Source organism: Carassius auratus, chromosome 13 (assembly GCF_003368295.1).
Source record: "Carassius auratus strain Wakin chromosome 13, ASM336829v1, whole genome shotgun sequence".
NCBI lineage: Eukaryota > Metazoa > Chordata > Actinopteri > Cypriniformes > Cyprinidae > Carassius > Carassius auratus.
The window spans coordinates 23,546,471-23,569,327 of record NC_039255.1 but is presented as its reverse complement, the minus strand read 5'-3'; the positions used below and the strand labels follow the sequence as shown (position 1 = coordinate 23,569,327).

Here is a 22,857-nt window from a genome sequence, read left to right as displayed (position 1 = left end):
GATAATTGGGCCGATTTTAGCCCCGATTCAGCCCTTCCGACAATCTTAGGATGCTCCGATTATCGTAAAATAATCTGATCAAATATTCCTGCCGTGTGTGGTGTGTTAAGACTAATCTCCTCTGCTCGGAAGAATGTCGGGACCGCTCCGATCTCAAATCGGGGATATCCAACATGTTGGATTTATTTTGCCCGATTTCTTCTCGTGTGTGGTGTCCCCCGAGGACAAACAATCACGCAGCCTGTGGACTGTGGCGTGTAGCCAATCAGAAAGCGAGGTGACGAGGCAGTGATAGTACCGGGAAACAAAATCAAAACAGCCGGCGTATATAATATAACAAATACAAATAAAGTCGATGGGCATAACTACATCCACAACTGCAGTCCACCAGAGTACATGGAAACTAATATATGAACGTTTATTTCAACGGTTATTAATCTGTGTAGTACGTAACAACATTTCTATGAGATAAAACAACAACTTATCTCCATATCATGATATAGCAAGTATAGTCCATGCTCGCGTCGTCTCCACCTCTTTGACCATCGCCTTTTCTTATTTTTCTTATGTTTTTTTCCCCGTTAAAAACAAAGCACAAACTATGGCCACTGCATCCTCTTTGTCCGCCATGATTGTTTACTCTAAAGTCACGTTTGATCTCGAGGGATTTTGCGAGATTTCCCGTCTGACCTGGGAATGCTCGGGAGTCAAATCGGTTCGTGTGTGATGTGTTGATATTGCCGTGTGGCTGCACACCACACACGGAGCGACCAAAACTGTTAGACCCGTGATTTTTTATCGCCATGTGTGGGGTCTCTCAGGTTTGGAAAATCTGCCGACAATTTTAAAATCGTCCCGTGTGAACCAGGCCTTAGACGACCTGAGGGTGAGTACATTTTCTGTAGTTTAAAGATTACAGAATAATGTTAGCAGCACCAAAGTCGAGGGTTTGAAGCCAAGGGAAGGGGGATGGAGTCAGTGGAAGATGTTGAATTCAAGCTTCTGACAAAAATAAGTCAATCGACATCAAAGATTGTGTGTCTCGAACTTGCAGTTGTTTGATCTAAAAATAATTTATGAACAAAAACAAATGTGCTAAATAAAAAAATATATAATATAAATAATGCTTAATGTTGCGTTGTTTTATTAGACATCAAAATATATATTCTAACAATTAAATTTTCAAATGTACATCAATGAATGGTTTACTATCAATGCATTTCATTTTAGTTTTAAGAGCAATTTGTCACTTTTTTGTGATAATGCTTTGGTTGCTGCTTCTGAAACAAATCCAGCTGAGACCCGCTGTCCCATCGGATGCATGTACCCACCTAATGGCCATATGGAGTTATGAATCTAGGACAAGGATGGCATCCACATTCCCAATAACATATAGTAAAAGAGAAGTCACAAAAAAAACAAAATCAATAAATCAGTTCATACAAACCCGTTGGATGTGTGTTTGATCAGTGCTGGTGTCTTTCGAGGGTCAGTTTACTCATAAGATCTGCGGCTCAAAGGAAAAGAGCTCCGAGATCGAAGCGATGGCCCCTGATACATCACTGAATAATTTACACTCAGAGTCAGTCGACACAAGCTCAGCATCTGATGAACTGAAGCTCACTGGACATCATAACCAGCACTGTGGCTTATTTTATTTTCACATTCAGTTCGGTATTAAATTAGCATGACATGCCAGGTGGAGCCATTGAAAAACAATTTGATGAAAAGGATTTCAGAATGTGTAATCGGAATGACATTTAAAATATGTAGTTGACATCATGTTCATCCATGGAACGGACCACACGTCAAAGTGACAGAAGAAGGTCTAGAAGAGAAGAAAAGATCATAAAAATCATATTTATGATTGTTATTCATAACTTCAAAATATGGTTTAATAAAGCCTACTTGTACGTATTAATTCTGGTGATTAAATTATCTTGAGATTTACATTTTTTAGGGTTCTCAAAAACTGGAAAATTTGGGAAATGTGACTCAAAGCTGAATTTAGGCATCCTTACTCCAGTGTTCGGTGTCACATGATCCTTCAGAAATCATGCTGATCTGCTGCTCAATTACTATCGGTGCTCAACTGTTAATAATGGTTATTATTAATAATATTGGAAACGGTTTTTGATTAATAAAACATTCAAAAGAACAGCATTTATTTGAAATAGAAACCTTTAGTAGCATCATCTTTACTTTCACTTTTGATCAACTTAATGTATCCCTGTTGAATACAGTATACACTGTGCCAATCCAAAAATAGCTAAATGCTAAGCTTATAATGATCTTAAATGACTGGTAAGAACATTTGTATGAATTAGCCAATGCTCTCCTTAAAAAGCATGTACTGTATGTGAGGTTTGATTCAGAGTTGTGTGCAGTGATGATTCATGATAAAACATGAGTTGCATGGTGATGGGCCAGAGCGGTGTCTTTGAAGATCTGGTGAGAACTACAGTAATGAATGCATCTCGATCACAGTGAATCATGGAGGATGATGGGAGGAGTCTTTCAGCTGAAGAGCTACCAACAGTCAATTAATGCTTTGGAGTAAAAGAGAAGATTGCAGAATTGCTTGCTCACGACAAGTTAAGATAAAATTGTTATCTAAAGAGAATCTATCAGATGTTATTTTTCAACAAGGAAATGCTCCTGTCTGCACAGACAACCAAGAACTGGCTTGAGATCAAGTGCATCAGGCTCATGATTCTGGCGGGGGTCATAGTCCAGATTTGAATATTTAGTCTCATATTAAACTCTTGCTAACTATTTATAATTATTATAAAGCCATCAATATTAAAGTGAAGCCATGAATATTCTAAAAAGTAGTGTGCAAGTTTAAACACACCGTTTATACATTTAAATACAACCAAGTTAAAGGCTATCAGGTGACACTGAAGACTGGAGCAATGATGCTGAAAATTCAGCTTTGCATCACAAGAATAAAGTCTGTCTGTGATTTAATGAAGAATTCAGAAAACTGAACACTTATTTTGGCTTCACAGAGTTACTTCAGATGCAGAAAGCCATTTGAACTTCTCTAGCTCCATAGAAAAGCAGTCTTACCTGCCGTAACCGACTGTCTGTCTGGAAGGGACAGTTGTTGAGGTCATCAGTGTTGCCCCTCTTCCTGCACACGGTCCGTGTGATCTCCACTTCCAGAATGTAGCGGATGCCTTTGACTATCTATAGCAGAGCAGAGATCGGATGACGCATGTACACACACACACACACACACACACACAGTGAGACGTATGGGCATCTGGAGTTATACCTGTCTCTTCGCATCATCAACAGCTGATGCTTTGAAGAGGAAGGCATCGTTGGATTTATTATTAAATGAGTAGGTTCCAGTCAGGACGGCCTCCTTCACCCCAGTGTCATTCTTGCTGACGTTCTGTAGAGTTCCTGGGATTGGTTTGCTGACAAATGCATGGACTGGAACTTTCTCTTTAGTCAAAGGAGAAAAAATGCAAACATTAGTCATTTTTGCACAGCTCTTTATACAAAAGAACATCATATTATGTGTTGCTCAATTACAGACAATAGCCATTTAAGTGACCATATAGTTCATCCTTCCAAGAAGACACACAAAACTAAACAAACATCTTCATCTACAAACAAATAAGAAAAGAATTATAGGAAAAGCTTGTCTTACCGAGTGAGCATAATCCTGCTAAGAAAAGCAAGACTAGAGCCTGATAAGAGACCCTCATGTCTGTTGAAGTTCTCTCAATTCTACTCAGCAACTTCCTGTTCAGCAACACTTCAACCACCAACTGTGTGCTGCAGTCCTCTAGAGGGAAGGCACATTTCCCATTGGTCAGCAGTATTGTTTCCTACGTGGACTCTCAAAGGCCTTTTACACAGGAACACAGGTGAAGTCAATTGACTGATAATTACTGCTGGAGTACAATGTGATGTTCCTTAAAGATGCTTCAAAACTTATATTTTTGATATATTGATTTTTTTAGTTTTGATAGTTCCAGATAGTTCCAAGTGCGTGTAGAAGTTGAGGGTTTGCTTCTAGAAATATGAAACATTGTAGAGACCACCGAAATCAACGAGAACAAAGAACTGAATCCTTCCTCAGACTGAACTGAAAGAGGTTGTGTGTTGAAATGCTTTGAAAGATGCAAGTGAACTCCTGTGGTTTCCTCCCACATCCGGTGATGAAATTAGCAGATAAGAATAAACGCTTACATGTGAGTAGTGCATCTGAATGTTGATTTATTGGCTGAGCAGAGTAAAACTGTGTTGATTTGTGCTAGATTAGAGATCTGCATCTCTGCAGTCAATAATATTCAAAATGAAACTAGTTGCGACCCATTTTTTGTCAAGTCACCTTAGCGCTTTATGCAATACAGATTGTGCCAAAGCAGCTTTGCAGTATTAAACAGGAAAAACGAGTCAGAAAACAGTCAGTTATTCAGTTAAAATTAGTTCACTGTTGATTCATTGATGTCATCGTCCAGCTCAGTTCAGCTCTCTTCTAATAGTGTCTGTGCAGTCAAGCCAAGGAACCAAAACTCAATCGGTAACAGAAATGAAGAAAAAAAAAAACCTTTGGAGATACCAGGCTCGGTCCTCCTCTGTCCAGACGAAACCAGCATGGCATGGTTTATTAATTCCAGGCTGCAACGCAAATCGGATTGAGCAGAGGACTCGTCTGGTTCTCGTGGTCTTGTGAGGTCGTCTAGAGGTCGTCTCTAGGTGCTGATCCACCCTCTGGACTGGATCCGGGTGACTGCAGTGACCCTCTGATCTGGATACAGACTGGATCTGGTGGCTACAGTGACTTCGGAATAAGAATAAAACAGACTAATATTAACATAGATGCCATTCTTCTAACGATGTAGCGAGTACATCTGGTGTTATGGAAAGTGTTCCTGGTTCTGGTTTACCAAATTAATGCAGCCTAACATTTGAATTATAGTAAAGCAGTAGTGTGTTATGTGTAAGCCAGATTAAAATAATAAATAATCAGGCTAATTTGGACTAGCTGGAGTTGTGCACAGAGCAAACACCCAATAAATCATTACAAGAATCTAACCTTGAGGTAATGAACGCATTAATTAATGTTTCGTCATTTGACATTGAAAGCATAGCAAATATATATATATATATATATATATATATATATATATATATATTAATAATTAACACCTCTGTTTTTTTTTTTTTTTTTTTTTGTCGTTTTTTTAGAATTAGGCCGGGCTGCAAAGAAATGTAAAGTGGAGTATCAGCAGCATAACAGTGAAAGCTAACACCATGTTTCTTGTTGATAGTTGTTGTAAGTGTGAAAAGCAATGGTCCTAGTACTGAGCCTTGTGGTATTATGCATTTACGCACTGCTACAAATTGATGATGGTCAGATAAGTATTATTTGCACCATTCCAAAACAATTCCACTAATGCCAACATAATTTTCCAATCTATCCCTTAACCAAAAAGTAGAATACTTCAAATTTATTTTACTAAGTATACTTAAGTAAAGGTCAGGTATATTTTTAAGTATACTTTATGTATCAAGTATACAAATATCAGTGTTCTAGAAGTATACATGTAAGTGTACTGTTTCAATACTCCTTGGGACTAAATTGGTCCACCTTCTAATAAAAGTATACTTTTAAGTACACTTTATATATAATGGTAGCAAACCTTAAGTACACAACTAGTTTACCTCTATGTTTGTAGTTTGTACTGCAATTATACTAAAAGTGTACTTATAGATCTACTGACAGTTTACTAATTGAATACTTTGTACATTTTGAAGTACAGTCTCAGTAAACTACTAGTTCAGTAGTTTTATACTGCAAGTATACTCATACGTTTTCTTTAAGTGGACTTTACATCATACTTTAAGTATACTACTATATTACTATTTAGGTTTGAATTTGTATATAATGCTTCATGCACTTTTTTTAACACTTTAACGAGGGTTAGTTTAATAAAAAATAAAGAAATAACATCGATCAACACCCCATAACTTGACTAATTATTAACTCTTCATTGGTCAACATTTTATTCTATAACGTTACAGTTTTGATGCTGATTCATATCAGATGAATCGTGTTAGATAACGTGTTAATATCTGTTTCCTTTTCTTCTTCACTTGTGTTTTCTTGGAAATTATGTGCAGAAGATGTGTATTAGTGCCCTCTATCTTATAATAATGAAAACATGAATTCTAGGAATATAGCTCAAATCTATTTAGAATTTTAGTAGCTAAGTATAAGTCAAGTATACTTAAATGTCTTTTTAAGAATATTTTTGTGGAGTACATTTCTGAGAAGTAAATAAAAAGTAAACTAAAAGCATAATTTTCCTATTTTTAGTTTACAAGAAATATACAAATAGCATACTTGAATAAACTTCTTTTTCGTAAAGGATTCAAAAGAATGTTGTTCAAGTTTATTTTGTATAGCTCATTTACAATAGAAATCATTACAAAGAAACGTTGCAGAAAATTTAGTTTTTTTTTTACAATATTTAGTAGTAGCTTATAAGTGGTGACTGTCAGTTTGTGCACATATGACAGGATTTTTTTGAAAAATTAATACAAGACATAGTCAGCCAGACGATGAACATTATTAACAGCAATTATTATATGATGCAATCACACTTGTAGCAATATTTGTTAGTTCTGTTTGTTGATTCAGGGCTAGCATCAACTGGGGTCCTCTGAGGGGTCAGCATCATCTCTTCTCAGGTGTTCTGGATCCAGACTGGAGCTTGTGTATATCCTAACTACCTTGTGTCAAAACAGAGAAACAAATAGAGACATCATTAGCATAGCTGCTGTTCCAACAAACTAAATTAATTAGTTTATCCAAAGAAAAAGAGTAAGAATGCACATTTGATCAGATGCAACTGCAGTCACAATTTATGAGATGCATTATTTGAATGCTTGGCAAAAGAGATGTGTTTTTAATCTAGATTTAAACAGAAAGAGTGTGTCTGAACCCCGAACATTATCAGGAAGGCTATTCCTGAGTTTGGGAGCCAAATGTAAAAAAGCTCTACCACCTTTAGTGGATTTTGCTATCCTAGGAACTAACAAAAGTCCAGCATTTTGTGACCTTAGGGAATGTAATGTGGTAGAAGACTAGTTAGGTATGCAGGAGCTAAACCATTTAGGGCCTTATATGTAAGTAATGATAATTTGTAACTGATACAGAACTTAATAGGTAGCCAGTGCAGGGATTGTAAAACTGGGGTAATATGATCATATTTTCTTGACCTGTTAAGGACCCTAGCCACTGCTTTTTGGACTACCTGTAGCTTGTTTATTGAAGAAGCAGGACAACCACCTAGAAGTGAGTTACAATAAACCAGTCTAGAAGTCATGAATGCATGAACTAGCTTTTCTGCATCAGAAACAGGTTACATGTTTCGTAGGTTGGCAATGTTTCTGAGATGGAAGAATGCTGTTTTTGTAACATGGGAAATATGGTTTTCAAAAGACAAGTTGTCTAATATAACACCCAGATTTTTGACTGTAGAGGAAGTAACAGTACATCGATCTAGTTGCAAACTATAGTCTACTTGATTCTGTGTACTGTTTTTTGGTCCAATAAGTAATATCTCTGTCTTATCCGAATTTAATAGGAGAAAATTATTGGTCATTCAGTCTTTTATATTTTTAACACACTCTGTTAGTTTAGATAATTTAAAAGTTTTATCTGGTCTTGTTGAAATATAGAGCTGAGTATCATCAGCATAACAGTGGAAACTAATCCTGTATTTTTTTATAATATTACCAAGGGGCAACATGTACAGTATATTGAAAGTAAAAGGGGACCTAGGACGGATCCTTGTGGCACTCCATATTTTACTGATGATAAATGAGATGACACCCCATTTAAGTAAACAAAATGGTAGCGTTCGGACAGGTAGGATCTAAACTATCTTAGAGCCTGCCCTTAAATACCTGCATTGTTTTGTAATCGATCTATGAGTATGTCGTGATCTATGGTGTCGAATGCAGCACTGATTAAAGCTAGCAATGAGATGCGTCCTTGATCTAACGCAAGAAACCTGACTGAAATTCTTTATACAGATCTTTTTTTTTTTTTTTTTTTTTTTTTTGCAGGAAGGAGCACAACTGAGCAGACACAGTTTTTTCAAAAAATGTTAGAAATAAATGGAAGATTTGAAATGGATGTGTAATTTGCCAGTTCACTAGGATCTAGTTGTGGCTTTTTAATAAGAGGCTTAATAACAGCCAGCTTAAATGGATTTGGGACATGACCTAAAGATAACAACAAGTTAATAATATTGAGAAGCAGTTCTTCGGCTACAGGTAACAACTCTTTTAGTAATTTAGTGGGTACAGGATCTAATAAACATGTTGTTGGTTTAGATGCAGTGATAAGTTTATTTAGCTCAGCCTGTATATATAGCTATATTATAGCAGTTTATCTTTGGGTGCAATGGATGAAACTGAAGTATTAGACACTGTAGAATCTACATTCACTATTGTATTTCTAATGTTATCTATTTTATCAGTCAAGAAATTCATAAAGTCATTACTATTAAACGTTGATGGAATATTTGAATCAGGTGTCGTCTGGTTATTTGTTAATTTAGCCACTGTGCTAAAAAAAAATCCTTGGATTGTTTTGGTTATTTTCTATGAGTTTGTGTATATGCTCTGCCCTAGCAGTTTTTAGGGCCTATCTATAGCTGGACATTCTGTTTTTCCATGCAATTCTAAAAACTTCCAAGTTAGTTTTCTCCATTTGCGTTCAAGACTACGAGTTTCTTTCTTGAGAGAGTGAGTATTACTGTTATACCATGGTAGAATACGTTTTCTCTAACCTTTTTCAATTTGATGAGGGCAACAGCTTCTAATGTATTACAGAAAATAGTGTGCATGTTGTCAGTCACTTCGTCTAATTCATGTGTATTTTTGGGTACAAATAGCAGTTGAGATAGATTAGGCAGGTTATTTGCGAATCTTTCTTTGGTGGCTGGAACAATAGTTCTGCCCAGACGGTAACACTGAGACATATAGTTAATATCAGTAATACTCAGCATGCACAATAAAAGGAAATGGTCTTTAACATCATCACTTTGAGATACAATATCTATAGCAGTAAGATCGATTCCAATCTAGTGTATGATTAAAACGATGAGTGGGTCCGGTGACATTTTGCTTGACTCCAAAAGAGTTTATTAGGTCAGTAAACGCAAGTCCTAATTCATCATTTGTATTATTAACATGAATATTAAAATATCCCATGATTAGCGCTTTATCAACTGTAACCAGAAGGTCTGAGAGGAAATCTGCAAATTCTTTTAGGAATTCTGTAAACGGCCCTGGTGGTCTATACACAGTAGCCAGAGCAAGAGATTTAAAAGATTTCTTTTGCAGTTGTGGTCAATAGTGTAGAACATAGTATTAAGATTCAGTAGCACTAATAGAGAGCTACAACCACGATTGGACAATAAGAGCAGGTCTTTTTTTAACTCTGATATGAGCTGATAAGGTCTAAATCCTGACTGGATACCATTTTTCTCTAAGAAAGAACATAATTGTGAGCAGACGACCTTTTCTAGTATCCTTGACAGAAAAGGGAGATTTCATATCGGTCTGAGAACTAATTATCCAGGATCAAGTTGTGTTTTTTTTTTTAATGAGAGGCTTAATAACAGCCACACACACAGCTATTTTTGGCAAGTTATTTTATTTTGACGAAAGATTATGACTGTTATTTTTCCTGATAAATCATACAGAGTAAAACCAGCAATTTAAAGAATAATAAAAAAGTCAATAATAATAAATTAGAATTATGACATTTAATTCAAAATTGCTATAAATGTGTATATACATCTCCCATCTATATACATTGTTATAAAAAAATGCACGTACATGAGTGTTTTTGTGTTTGTCGACCAGTGTACTTACTCACCCTTGACTTCCTCTTAATATTCAGTCAAAGTTATGACTAAGGAAACCAGTATAGTTTATTTTGATTTCCACAATTTTTTTCTGTTTTTTTTAGAGGAAGTTGTGGTCTAAGATGTTTATCTGCTCTATTACAGGCTGAACTGGCCTTAAACAAAAATATCTGTAGCCATTTGAAATTAGATGCAATCACTGCTTTTAAAACACATTTAAAAAAAGAGGCTACATACATGTAGCATAAGCATTTTTATTATTATTATTATTTAAATTAAATTGCATAATTTCAAGATTTAATGCTAACAAAATGGTCCGATTTTAGCTTTATGAAATTATGCTAATAATGCAAATTCGGTCTCTGACAGCAGGTGGCGCTTATGGAACAGCTGCATTGCATTTCCTTCGTCACTGCTGTAACCAAAGCATTGCTGAAACAATACTTCTTAAATATGCATTATACAGAGGTAAACTAAACGAAAATGTCTTCAGAAATGTTCTGAGACCAGTCAGTTCCTTTCAGAGTTGCATTAATATTTTATTTTGAATTTAATATTCAATATTATGAATTTCCTTTAATTTTGCAAACAGCTAGCTTGCTCTGTCTGGTACAGTAAGTGCTTGCTGAAGAGAGGTATGTCAAAATTATAAGACATAAAGTCAAAATGTTGACATAAGTCAGAAAAAGACAGTACTTTGATAAATCATAATTACCACGAAAAGTCCAGATTAAGTCAGTTGTAAAATAAAAGGTCAAAATGAGATAAGTAAATGATGAGTTATTTGCATGGAAGCCCATTTACTACACATCAGGAAACATGTTTTAGTTAATCATAATTCATTCTCATCATAATTATGAGATAAAATGTTTTAAAAAGTCAATGAAGAGATCAAGTTGAAATTAAGAGATAAAAAAAATTGCAATTCTGAAATGCAAATTATATTATAATACCAAATAAACACACACAGATATGTACTACATATCACACATGAGACTGCTATTGTCAGAAGATGCCACCATTCAGTTTTGGTTACATTATAATTACTATGGAAATCCATAAAGCATGCTTTGGCAAATAGAAAAGTCATAATTAATGGTGACAATGAGTGAGTCTTAAGTGTTAGTTATTAAATCATTATTGATTAGTAAAAAAAAAAAAAAAAAAAAAAAAAAGATTCATTCAGTAAAAAAATAAATATGACCAGTGAGCCTCATGAGTCATTGAATCATTCATTCCAACGATTAATTTAAAACAATGATTCATTCAGGGGGGGAAGAAAAGGTCTTTACTAGCATTACTGTGTGTTGCTTGGGGACATGGAGCAAACACAGATATACAGGTAGCTGGAAATAAAAACAACAGCACAATTGTGATGTTGATCCGATGTTCAGCATGATTGCTTGTGATATTGCTTTCTAAAGTAACTCACAATATAGGTTATCTTGCATTTTAGAGACAATCTTAGGTTTATCATATATGGTTTAGTGTATATAGTAATAAAATATATAGATTTTTATACATCATGGATAATCCCTATGAAAATAACGTTTGAATGAGTCACATTTACAGGCTCCATTATGTGTCTGAAGGAGCTGTCTAAGTTTGTATTCATAACCTGCAGATGGCACTGTGTCGATAGAGGTGCATCCTGTTTCCTCATCCTGAGGAGAAATGTGGCATCTTATCTGCTCACTTCTGCTTCTGGACACTTCTCAGCTCACAGAACTTGAAGGATGGTGCTCATATCAAGTGTTTATCCTTGTGCTGAGAACATGTAAAGGCTTGTTCCAGCCATTTCTCAATCTAGCCTGAAGAACGGCTGCTGCACTTCAAGAACTGAAGGCTATTTTTGTCTTAACAGAGTCCAGATCCTCATCATTACAAAACGCTGAAATCACTATCCGTCTGTTGTTGCTTGTCCCATGTTAATAGCTTCTTTTGACATCCAATATGAAGATCAGTTATTGCATTCATTTTCTGTTCAACATCTTGTTGTTTTAACATGAATCGAATTCAAGAGTTAAAATATATATGTTAAATAACCTAAAATGTTACATTCAGCAGTCGTATCTTTGATATGAAAGGATGACATGAACAATAACAAAAACCCCTCTTTTTTTTATATTGGTGAAACGGTTTCAAGTGGTTCAAACACTTTCTCTCCCAATGCTGAACAAATGCTAAGGAATATTTCCCTTTAGTAGCCTGTGATCAGAAAACATAGATACCTAAAGGTCTGCATGTAGACTCTCTGTTTTATAAACGTAGCTCTTCGTTCTGTTGTAATGTTAGATGTGTTGCTTGAAAGCTCTGCTGCAGAAGATGAGAGCTTAAATCGAGAAAACACTTTGTTTCCACACCAGCAATGAACGAGATCTCACTTTGTGTTTGTAAATGGAGTAAGCGGTGTCTTTTTATATCTGTCTGCCTGCAATGCCCTAACAACGACTCACATCAACCTGGCAACATACTTTTGAACACTTGCATGTAACAAATAGCTAGAACAGACCACAAACCCTTTACACAGACCTAGTATTCAGCAACATAGAAAACCCTTGCGACCGTCTGCCTCAGTGTGAGCCTTTTAGACTGCATGGCCCCCTACTGTTCAAGACCATATATATGAATAAAAAAAAAGAAAAGAAAAATCATAATAATAATAATAAAGTAGATTTGTCAGTTACACAGAATAGTGATTGACAGAAATCACATGAGACGTGCTGCAAAATATATATATGAAATTATGCATATGCTAACATGCATATTCAACCAAGTGCATATAAACATTGAAGGAAAAGGGCACGCAATGTACATGCACCTCACATTAAGAATCAGTAAAGTGTAAGTGACGAATTAACCCTTGGCATTTAAACCTAAACCACTGAAAGACGTCTGTGACACTTACAGCTTATTTTAAAGCTTGTTTTGTCTTATTCTACATTATTTTAAGCCATTTAACAGCCTCTTTGGAAGTACAGCGTATTTGCACCCAGGCATAGCAATGGCCAAACAACATCTAAGCAAACACTCAACATACAAACTTAAAAAAATCTGTCCAAATACTAAAAAACCACAAGATATGCAGTAAAACCTTTCAAACTAACATTAAAATGTTTTTGTGAAATTCCAATGAAGGCTTCGTCAGGGCAGTGTTCAAACTTTACTTTTCTATTTTCTTCCTCTCAGTCTTTTTGGGGGGAGGTCATTTGTCTTTTGCATGGCAGTAAACCTCTGTGCGCTGCTAAACGCATGTTGTTCTGTGGATATTGGAAACTGCATTGATTCCTGCAGTATCACGAAGTTATTCTATGAGTTATACTGCATCATTAATCAGCATGATGTTGGGTGATGTTCCTCTTGCTGGCCGGTGCGACCTCTATATTAATCTGTCAGCTAATGGATTCAAGCTGGTGTGGAACAGGAAAATGATTGTGTGTGCTCTGTGGCCCATCTGGCTCTCCAGAACAAGATGTGAGGACGTTTGGGTCAGTGTGTGTGTGTGTGTTCACTGCGGAGACAGCTGAACTACCTTCAGCAGGGTTATTACGAGGGACAAGCCTTTGTCCCAAATTGACAATTAACAGTTCTCTGAAAAAAAAAAGGATTTTGCACAAAAATATAGAGCCTGTGGTGATCCATGTGAAAGAGAAGTGTTCTTAATTGCATTGAATTTAGTTTATTAAATGTGTGGTTTGTGAAAAAGACACTGGTTTTGATGAGTATGAATAATTTGTATGCTCTGTGTTGTATTAAAAGAAATGCATTCCCTCATCGAGGCTCTTCAGGATTGTTGCATCTGCACGATGAACTTTAACCCTTTTAGAACAGAAACACAGATGCACATTTCTCACCCTTTTAAACAAGGACAGACTGCTCCACTGCTAGAAGGTAACCTAGCAACAGTTAACCGAGAAGTGATGCTGGATGGATGTTTTACAACGAATCCCAGGACGCTGGAGTCTGAGAGGCATCTACTCGAAATATCAAGACATCCACACTGATGATCTATTAAACTGAGATGACATTCATACACCTGGGCTTAAGATGGAAACCAGCATCTGGGGCAACCAGTGAAGGAGACGTTTCTCACCGCTTTTTTGTTGTCTTATTAAAGGATTTTTATCTCATTCTCTGTTATTCTCTTGCATTCTCGGTCTCTTGCATTTGTAGGCATCAGTGATGTCAGCAAATAAGCATTAAAATGATTTCTGGATGATCATTTGATGCTAAAGACTGGAGTAATGATGCTGAAAATTCAGCTTTGCATCACAGGAATAAAATACATTTTAAAAGTAATAAATAGCATTTTAAAGGTGCTGTAGGGAACTTTTGTAAAAAAAAATATTTTTTACATATTTATTAAACCTGTCATTATGTCCTGACAGTAGAATATGAGACAGATAATCTGTGAAAAAAATCAAGCTCCTCTGGCTCCTCCCAGTGTCCTATTGCCATTTGTAGTTACTGACCGCTCCCGGTAAGAAACAACCAATCAGAGCTGCGGTCCGAAACTTTGTTTGTGTTCAGAATGTAGAAAAATGTATATAATAAGCGAGAACACCATGAATCCATTTTCCAAACCGTGTTTTTAGCTTGTCCTGAATCACTAGGGTGCACCTATAATAAGTGTTTATATTCGGACTATTTTAGATTGCTTCGGGGGTACCGCGGCGGAGTAACCCAGTACCTTTGTGGTTCTTCATAGACATAAACAGAGAGAAGTAGTTCCGGCTACGATGTTCTTCCGCAAGACGCAAGCAGTTCTGTTTATTAACCGCTAGAGCTTGTGTCTTGCGGAAGAACATCGTAGCCGGAACTACTTCTCTCTGTTTATGTATATGAAGAATCACAAAGGTACTGGGTTACTCCGCCGCGGTACCCCCGAAGCAATCTAAAATAGTCCCAATATAAACACTTATTATAGGTGCACCCTAGTGATTCAGGACAAGCTAAAAACACGGTTTGGAAAATGGATTCATGGTGTACTCGCTTATTATATACATTTTTCTACATTTTGAAAACAAACAAAGTTACGGACCGCAGCTCTGATTGGTTGATTTTTACCAGGAGCGCATTACTTTCTGCAAATGGCAATAGGATCACTGGGAGGAGCCAGAGGAGCTTGATTTTTTCACAGATTATCTGTCTCATATTCTACTGTCAGGACATAATGACAGGTTTCACAAATATGTAAAAAAAATGTTTTTACAAAAGTTACCTACTGCAGCTTGAATTGCTACTCCATTGAAATCTTTCGAAACTCAGTTACTTTTAAGGCATTGAATTTCAACACGAAACACTGCCATAATTGAAATGTAATATTAGAAATATTATTATTTTGTATTATTATTTTCAATGGAAAATATCAATATCATAATTATTAGATAAATATAAATTATTGCAATGAAATTCTCTCAAAATACAAAAGAAAAAAGTATAATTGACCAAAAATATATTACATTGATCGTACTGAAAATCAAAAAATAAACCATTACATTTCAGGTGTTCATTCACTCTTGACCACGAACAACACAAGTGTGTCCCTCAAATTAACTCTACCAGAGGGTTAAATAAAGATAAAAATGTCCCCATGAAACCTTACTGAAGATTTGCTGTAGCCTCCAAATGCCCTAAATAAATGAAAGCATAATGTCACTTCTTGTGTGTGGTGCCCATAATGCCCTTTATTCCCATTAGAGTATAGCTACAATACAATGATGGGTTGCTGATTTTATCATGACTTCCTTCGGCCTGCATTAAGTCTCTTAAATGACAGTAGAAACAGAAGCCATGCAGCATCACCTAAGAGAAACAATCCACTGTGAAAGAGTCAATCAATGTGCAATCTGAGTCTTCGACCGATTCTTCTCATCTATGAGTATGTCGAATTCTATGAATAACATATGAAGTGTTTGGGAGCTCAAAGCAGGGAGGATCAGTGCTGTATTGGGTCCCTGATGTGGTGCTCAGGAACAGCACTTGAGACTAGAAATGGAAATTGAAATATGACAGGTTTTTCCACCCTGTTTGCTCAACAGAGCAGAAGTAATTCCTGAGATTGACCGACACCATGTACGACCAGTGATTAGTGGTTTGTAGCATCTTGACACTGATGATGATGTGAATCAACAGTTTTAAGAAGAGAATATGGTCATTTCCTTTGTTATTACTAGTGAAAGTCGGAACCAAGACACAATATACCTGATATTTCATCCTATATAATTTCTGAGCTTCTCTCATGGACTGAAGCTGCTGTTCTTCTCTGAGAATGTAGGTCAGAACCAAACGTTATACTCTCGTTCTCTTTGAAGCTTTGAGGAATTACAGTGTTGGCTCAACACCAAAGACACACACCGTATCTCGAGGCCCCCCTCTTCTTCCAGTACCTCCCACTCATATTCCTTTCTTTCTGTATGCCATCTTTTGTTCTCTTCCCTTCACTATATCTCTTTATACTAACTTGCCATTTTCTTCATAAGCACGTTAGCTTTCAAAGTCAGTTGTGGAAGTGAAGGTCACCCTGTTGTCGATTAAATTGTTTGGTTCGACTACCCCACAGCGCAAGTAAAAATATGAAATCATACACCATTTATCAACACAAACATAAACATCAAACATGAGCTGCAACTGACTCCTACATGCCCTCTGTCGTGTTACATCCTGGTGCGACCAGCATTTGCATAATAATTGAAAGCCCATTGCTGGATGAGAATGATTTGCATCTGACTGCATTAAATGTGATTTTAAAAGGTGATTTATTCTTTCTTTCTTCCTTTTAAATGAGCACGGCCTCTCCGTCGGTCTTTCAGTGGCCGCCTGTTGTTGGTTTGTGCATCATGGCGTCAGGTAAAACTAATTTCCTCAGTAAATCATATCTAGTATCAGACAGAGCCATCCTGTAAACACCAAACAACCGATCTCTAGTACGGCTAGTGTCTGATTTAAAGTCATTTCCTTCTGATTTTTCTTCAAAAGTCATAAGTTATGTTAATCAATATTTGAAGCATATTTGCTCTTTATTAGTACTTATAACACACACATAAATGCCTTATGATCACATTTTAGATCCCTTAATCCTATAACATAAGTAAAATTAACAATCTTACTATCTATAAATAAGTAGCACATTAAGAGATTATCTTCCTTTTATTTATGTTCAGAAGCTGTTGGTCAGACTTAAAGCTTTATGGAGGTTTCTTTAACTACATGGCACCTCTGCCTCAGGTTTATTTTTACTAAAACTGACAAAACTTCCAACTTTTTTATTTTTGTTATACGAAGGTCAAATTTATTTTTTTTAAAAATTATACGGTTTATATGGGTTTTATGTTGTTTATTAACTTACCCTGGTAAAAGACCCTGGTACAGTGGGGCTCGAAAGTTTGAGAAATCCTTGAAGAATCTGTGAAAATATTAATAGTTTTCAAAAAATAAGAGAGAACATACTAAATGCATGTAATTTTTTTTTACAAGACAAAAAAATTGCTTCAATTAATAAAATAACCCTATTCAAAAGTTTGGGAACCCTTGGTTCTTAATACTGTGTGCTGTTACCTGATGATCCTCGACTGTCTTTCTGTTTTGTGATGGTTGTGCATGAGTCCCTTGTTTGTTCTGAACAATTAAACTGAGCAGCGTTCTTCAGAAAAATCTTTAAGGTCCTGCAGATTCTTCAGTTTTCCAGCATCTTTGCATATTTGAACCCTATCCAGCAGTGACTGTATGATTTTGAGATACATCTTTTCAGACTGAGGACATTTGAGGGACTCAAACACAACTATTAAAAAAGGTTCAAACATTCACGGATGCTCCAGAAGGAAACAAGATGCATTAAGATCAAGGTAAATTGTGCTTAATTTGTGTTCCGGGAAACATACAAGTATATTTTGTTGCTTATGAAGGGCAGAACGAAATGGAAAAAAATAATATTTCAACAAAATAAGAAAAACTTATTAATGCATCTTGTTTGAACTAACTTTGAAGTTAGCTTGGCAAAGCTTGCCTGGGTAGCCTTGGGGTAAAAGAGTCAGAGTACTTGTGTGTCCGGCATTCTTGAGCTGCCCCTCTGTAAAAAAAACGTATAACAGTTAAAGTTTTCATAATGTTTTTCTATGGACACTTGCTTTTTTCTATTCTAATAAAAAAGCCTACTAGGCTATGACAACAGCTTGGACAAAAATGAAGCAACCAAAACACACTGATGCAACCATCATATAACTTAGTCAGGTTAACATTAAAAAAACAACAACAACAATGCATCACGTTAGTGCTGAAGCTGTCTAGGTGATTTTAGTATGATTGGTGCAAACGTGCATGAAAACCCTCATGAGAGACCCACAGGTACAAATACGTTTCCTCATCCAGGATGAGTGCTGATAGGTACTGGGTGTCAGGCGCATTTGGGTCTTCATTGTGATCTTCAGCTCAAGATTATGTTCATATGTTCACTGAGATTGATGGAGTTTCATTTGTGTCACATTTGTGTCACAGCTCCTGGGGATCCCAACACACCCACTCCCCATTTCAATAGTGAACTAGGGTCTGAAAAATCAACATGTAAAATAAATCCAAAGTTTGATATTCATGTTGCATATATAAAGTTGTAAGCCTGTTCGTATGTACCATCACTTCAATGTGCACTTGTGCAGTATCTGGTGGGTTAGAGATGGAAACACTAATCTGTATGCAGAACAACATCAATTCCAATGCTGCACTTAAAACATTTCTTTAATAAATCAAATACAATTTTAATTCTGTTCAGGTGGAAGTATTAACAGGAGCAGGACCTCGTGTGATTTCAAGTTAATTCAGGATTTCAGTGACTTCAGTGACCGTTTAGTTTGATGTCATTTTTGTTGCACCATCACTTGAAATAAATCAGACTGATTACTGTTAATGTTATAAACAAGCAATAAAGTTATAAACAAAAGTAAATAAAGGCATAATTATAGTAATTTAAGTGAATAAAAACTAATAATTTAACACAAGTTTTCATATTTACAATATGAAAATTGGGAAAATGGAAGAAATAGAAAAAGTTGATGATAGAAAAATAATATACTCTTTTATTATTTAATAATGAGTAATCATTAGGAAATGCCCAGAACTAATTAACTAATTAAATAAAATTTTGTGCAGATTTTATGCAAAATGGTGGCAAAATCAGAGTACTGCATGATTTTTAACTCAAGATCCAATTGTCAGGGTTTTGCACTGTCACTTTGTTTTATGTTTGTTTCTTGTGTCTAGTGTCAGCACATGGCCTTGTTAGTTATTTTCTCAGCCATGTGCTCCTTTAGCCCCTCCTTTATCCTCCTTGTTTCCTCTTTACCACACCCTCTTGTTACCCTAGTTGGTCTAATTTTATAGGCAAAATTATAAAAGAGGTAGTTTTTAATCAGCTTAACAAATACTTAATCTCAAATGGATACCTGGACAATTTTCAATATGGTTTTCGACCGCATCACAGCACAGAGACAGCACTCATTAAGATAATAAATGATATTCGCTTAAATTGTGACTCTGGCAAAATATTGGTGCTGGTATTGCTAGATCTCAGTGCTGCGTTTGATACTGTCGATCATAACATACTACTAGAGAGACTGGAAAACTGGATCGGGCTTTCTGGGATGGTACTCAAATGGTTCAGGTCATACTTAGAAGGGAGAGGCTATTATGTGAGTATAGGAGAGCATAAGTCTAAGTGGACGTCCATGACATGCGGAGTCCCACAAGGCTCAATTCTTGCACCGCTCTTGTTTAGCCTGTATATGCTTCCACTAAGTCAAATAATGAGAAAGAACCAAATTGCCTATCACAGCTATGCTGATGATACCCAGATTTACCTAGCCTTATCTCCAAATGACTACAGCCCCATTGACTCCCTCTGCCAATGCATTGATGAAATTAATAGTTGGATGTGCCAGAACTTTCTTCAGTTAAACAAGGAAAAAACTGAAGTCATTGCATTTGGAAACAAAGATGAAGTTCTCAAGGTGAATGCATACCTTGACTCTAGGGGTCAAACAACTGAAAATCAAGTCAGGAATCTTGGTGTTATTCTGGAGACAGACCTTAGTTTCAGTATTCATGGTGGACTATTAGAATGGGCTCCTCACTGGCCTTCCCAAAAAGACCATTAGACAGCTGCAGCTCATTCAGAACGCTGCTGCCAGGATACTGACTAGAACCAGAAAATCTGAACATATCACACCAGTCCTCAGGTCCTTACACTGGCTTCCAGTTACATTTAGGATTGATTTTAAAGTACTTTTACTCGTATATAAGTCACTAAATGACCTAGGACCGAAATATATTGCAGATATGTTCACTGAATATTAACCTAACAGAGCACTCAGATCACTAGGATCGAGTCAGTTAGAAATACCAAGGGTTCACACAAAACAAGGGGAGTCATCCTTTAGTTACTATGCTGCCCGCAGTTGGAATCAGCTTCCAGAAGAGATCAGATGTGCTAAAACACTAGTCACATTTAAATCTAGACTCAAAACTCATCTGTTTAGCTGTGCATTTATTGAATGAGCACTGTGCTATGTCCCAACTGACTGCACTATATTTTCACTGTTTTTGTTTTTTTACTGTAAAATCATTTTTTAACTGTTTTTCAATTTAAGTAAATGTTTTAATCATTTTAAAAGTTTTAAAATGGCTTGTTTTATTTTTGTTATTATTTTTCTTCATGATTATTTTACTTTCATTTATGTAAAGCACTTTGAATTACCATTGTGTACGAAATGTGCTATATAAATAAACTTGCCTTGCCTGCCTTGCCTTGCCTAATTGTGTTCACCTGTCCCTCATGTATTTTCCTCCCTATTTATAGTGCACCTTACCCTTTTGTGTTTGCTGGTCCGTGGTCATTCTCACCCCCTCAGTCTCTGCCTGTGGATGTGTCTGAATATGTGTCCATGTCTGAATATGTGTCCATGTCTCCCTGTCTGGTTGGTCTTGTGCCCTTGTTTTGTCTAGTCCTTGTGATTCTATGTTCATGTCATGTTAGTAAGTTTTGTTTTTGCCCTTTGCTTTCATTTGTAATATATATTTAGTTTTTCTAGTCTTGATTCTTGTTTTTTTTCTTATCATTCTCAGGTTGGTTAAATTGGTAACTTCTTATTTTGTTACTTTACTTTCATTAGATCATTGGTTTATATTATTTGTCTTGGCTCTAACTTGTGTTTTTGTGGAGCTTTGTCCTGTCTAGTCTTGTGTTCGAGTTCCTGTCCCCAAGTGTGCTGCCCTGGTTCTACCAGCCTGGCATCTGGTCTGTCTCCAGAGTCAGTGGTCAACAACGTTTCTGAGCTCTGCTCTATGGTGCCTTGTGTGGCCTTCTCTATCAGCCTGGTCTTGCTGCCCCCTCTGTTGCTCAAGTATTCTTTTAGTTGTTTAGTTGCAATTGGGTCCTCCTTCCCAGATCCCTGACACCAATAATAACAGAAGTAAGATATTTCCTTTTTTTATTATAATATTTTTTTTATTACTTACAGTAAGCTTTCAGTGCAGTTCATTTCTAGACTTGATGTGCATAATGGTTACTTACATCCTTAGATTTGATTTAATTGTCTTTTTCACACAGATGATGAGATTTCTAATAGCATATGGCATAATACATAGAACAAGAAAAATAATTGACCATAAATACGTAATGATGATGTGAATTAGTCACTGCTACTTCAAAAGTCATGGCAAATGTGAGCACACTCATTACTCTCTGATTGCTCGGCTTAAATATGTATTTTTATTTTAATTATTTTTCTTGTAATTCCTGCATGCTTGTCCTGAAGCATAGAATAACCTTGAAATGCAATTGGAGCAGTCAACTTCCCGACTAAACCATGCTGACAGCTTAAAGTGTACCTTTTTATAATAAACCTAATTAAGTTGCCATGAAAAATGATTAAAGGTGAAGTGTGTAATTTCTGCATCACTAGCAGCACCAACAGAATTGCAGAGTTGGGTCAGGCTTTGGCACAACCACTGGCGTGAGTTCAGGCCGGGACTGTTTGTTTCAGTGATCTGAGAAGACAACCATTATAGCCATTAACAATCATTATATTTCAAATCTGTTTGATGAGGGGTTTTTTTTTTTTTACTGTTTAACTACAGTATAGCAGTATGTCCCATGCATTTTGCTGTAGTTGTACTTTATACTGGCAATTAATTCTACATGTATTGCATTGGAAATAAATACTGAAATGCATCCATGAGTGAGAAACGGAGCCGTCTCTTTAGAAGGGAAGGTTTTATTTGGTCTCCAGGCTGTGTAAGGCCAGCTTTTGTGTGCAGGAGAAACTCAATCGCTGTTCATTTCTAATTAATGGCCCTGGAGGAAAGGCTGCAGCAATGATTTCTTAGCCAGACACCTCAGCACAAAGCCTTGCCTCTGTGATGAATGTGCCACCAGCTTTTTTCTTCTTTTGTTCTGTAACTTATTTTCCTGTCTATTTATTTTTTATGTTGTCTAAATCATATGACTGTTAATCTTGTCCATGCAGTGCTATACAGTGCTATACAGAGGTTGTATGAATCAAAGCAATGCATTTTTATCCGTCGTTTAAAGACAGTAGATTCCATGGCTCTGTTCCAAATCTGAGTGAGCTATATATATGTATGTATACTACAAGTGCACATTCAAAAACAGTGAAGCACACTTCTTTGTGCCTATGTAGACTGTTCCAAAATGATCACTTGCAAGGTTTCATTTGAATTAGGATGAAAGCCGTACACAGCAACACAAAGTGCAACACTTAAGTGATGCAACAATAAACACTTCGAAGAATAGTCATAGACAAGGTTGTTTGAAAACTTTTACACTCTAAAAAAGTGCTGCCCTGCAATTTCTACCTTACAGAGCTATTTCTCCTCGATTTAACCCAGTTTAGGGTTGATTCAAAAATAATATTTTTGACTTAAATTAAAACAAATG

General features: G+C 36.2%; 1 protein-coding gene across 1 annotated transcript; it reads right to left on the bottom strand.

The window, feature by feature from the left end:
- Positions 1–1,723: 1,723 nt before the first annotated feature.
- Positions 1,724–3,914, bottom strand: LOC113113063 (cystatin-F-like). The gene is made up of 4 exons (XM_026279216.1): positions 3,665–3,914; positions 3,281–3,456; positions 3,073–3,192; positions 1,724–1,828 (listed from the first exon to the last, which is right to left on the bottom strand). The coding sequence occupies exons 1-4, from the start codon at positions 3,720–3,722 to the stop codon at positions 1,736–1,738; spliced, it is 447 nt and encodes a 148-aa protein (XP_026135001.1). The 5' UTR covers positions 3,723–3,914; the 3' UTR covers positions 1,724–1,735.
- Positions 3,915–22,857: the final 18,943 nt, after the last annotated feature.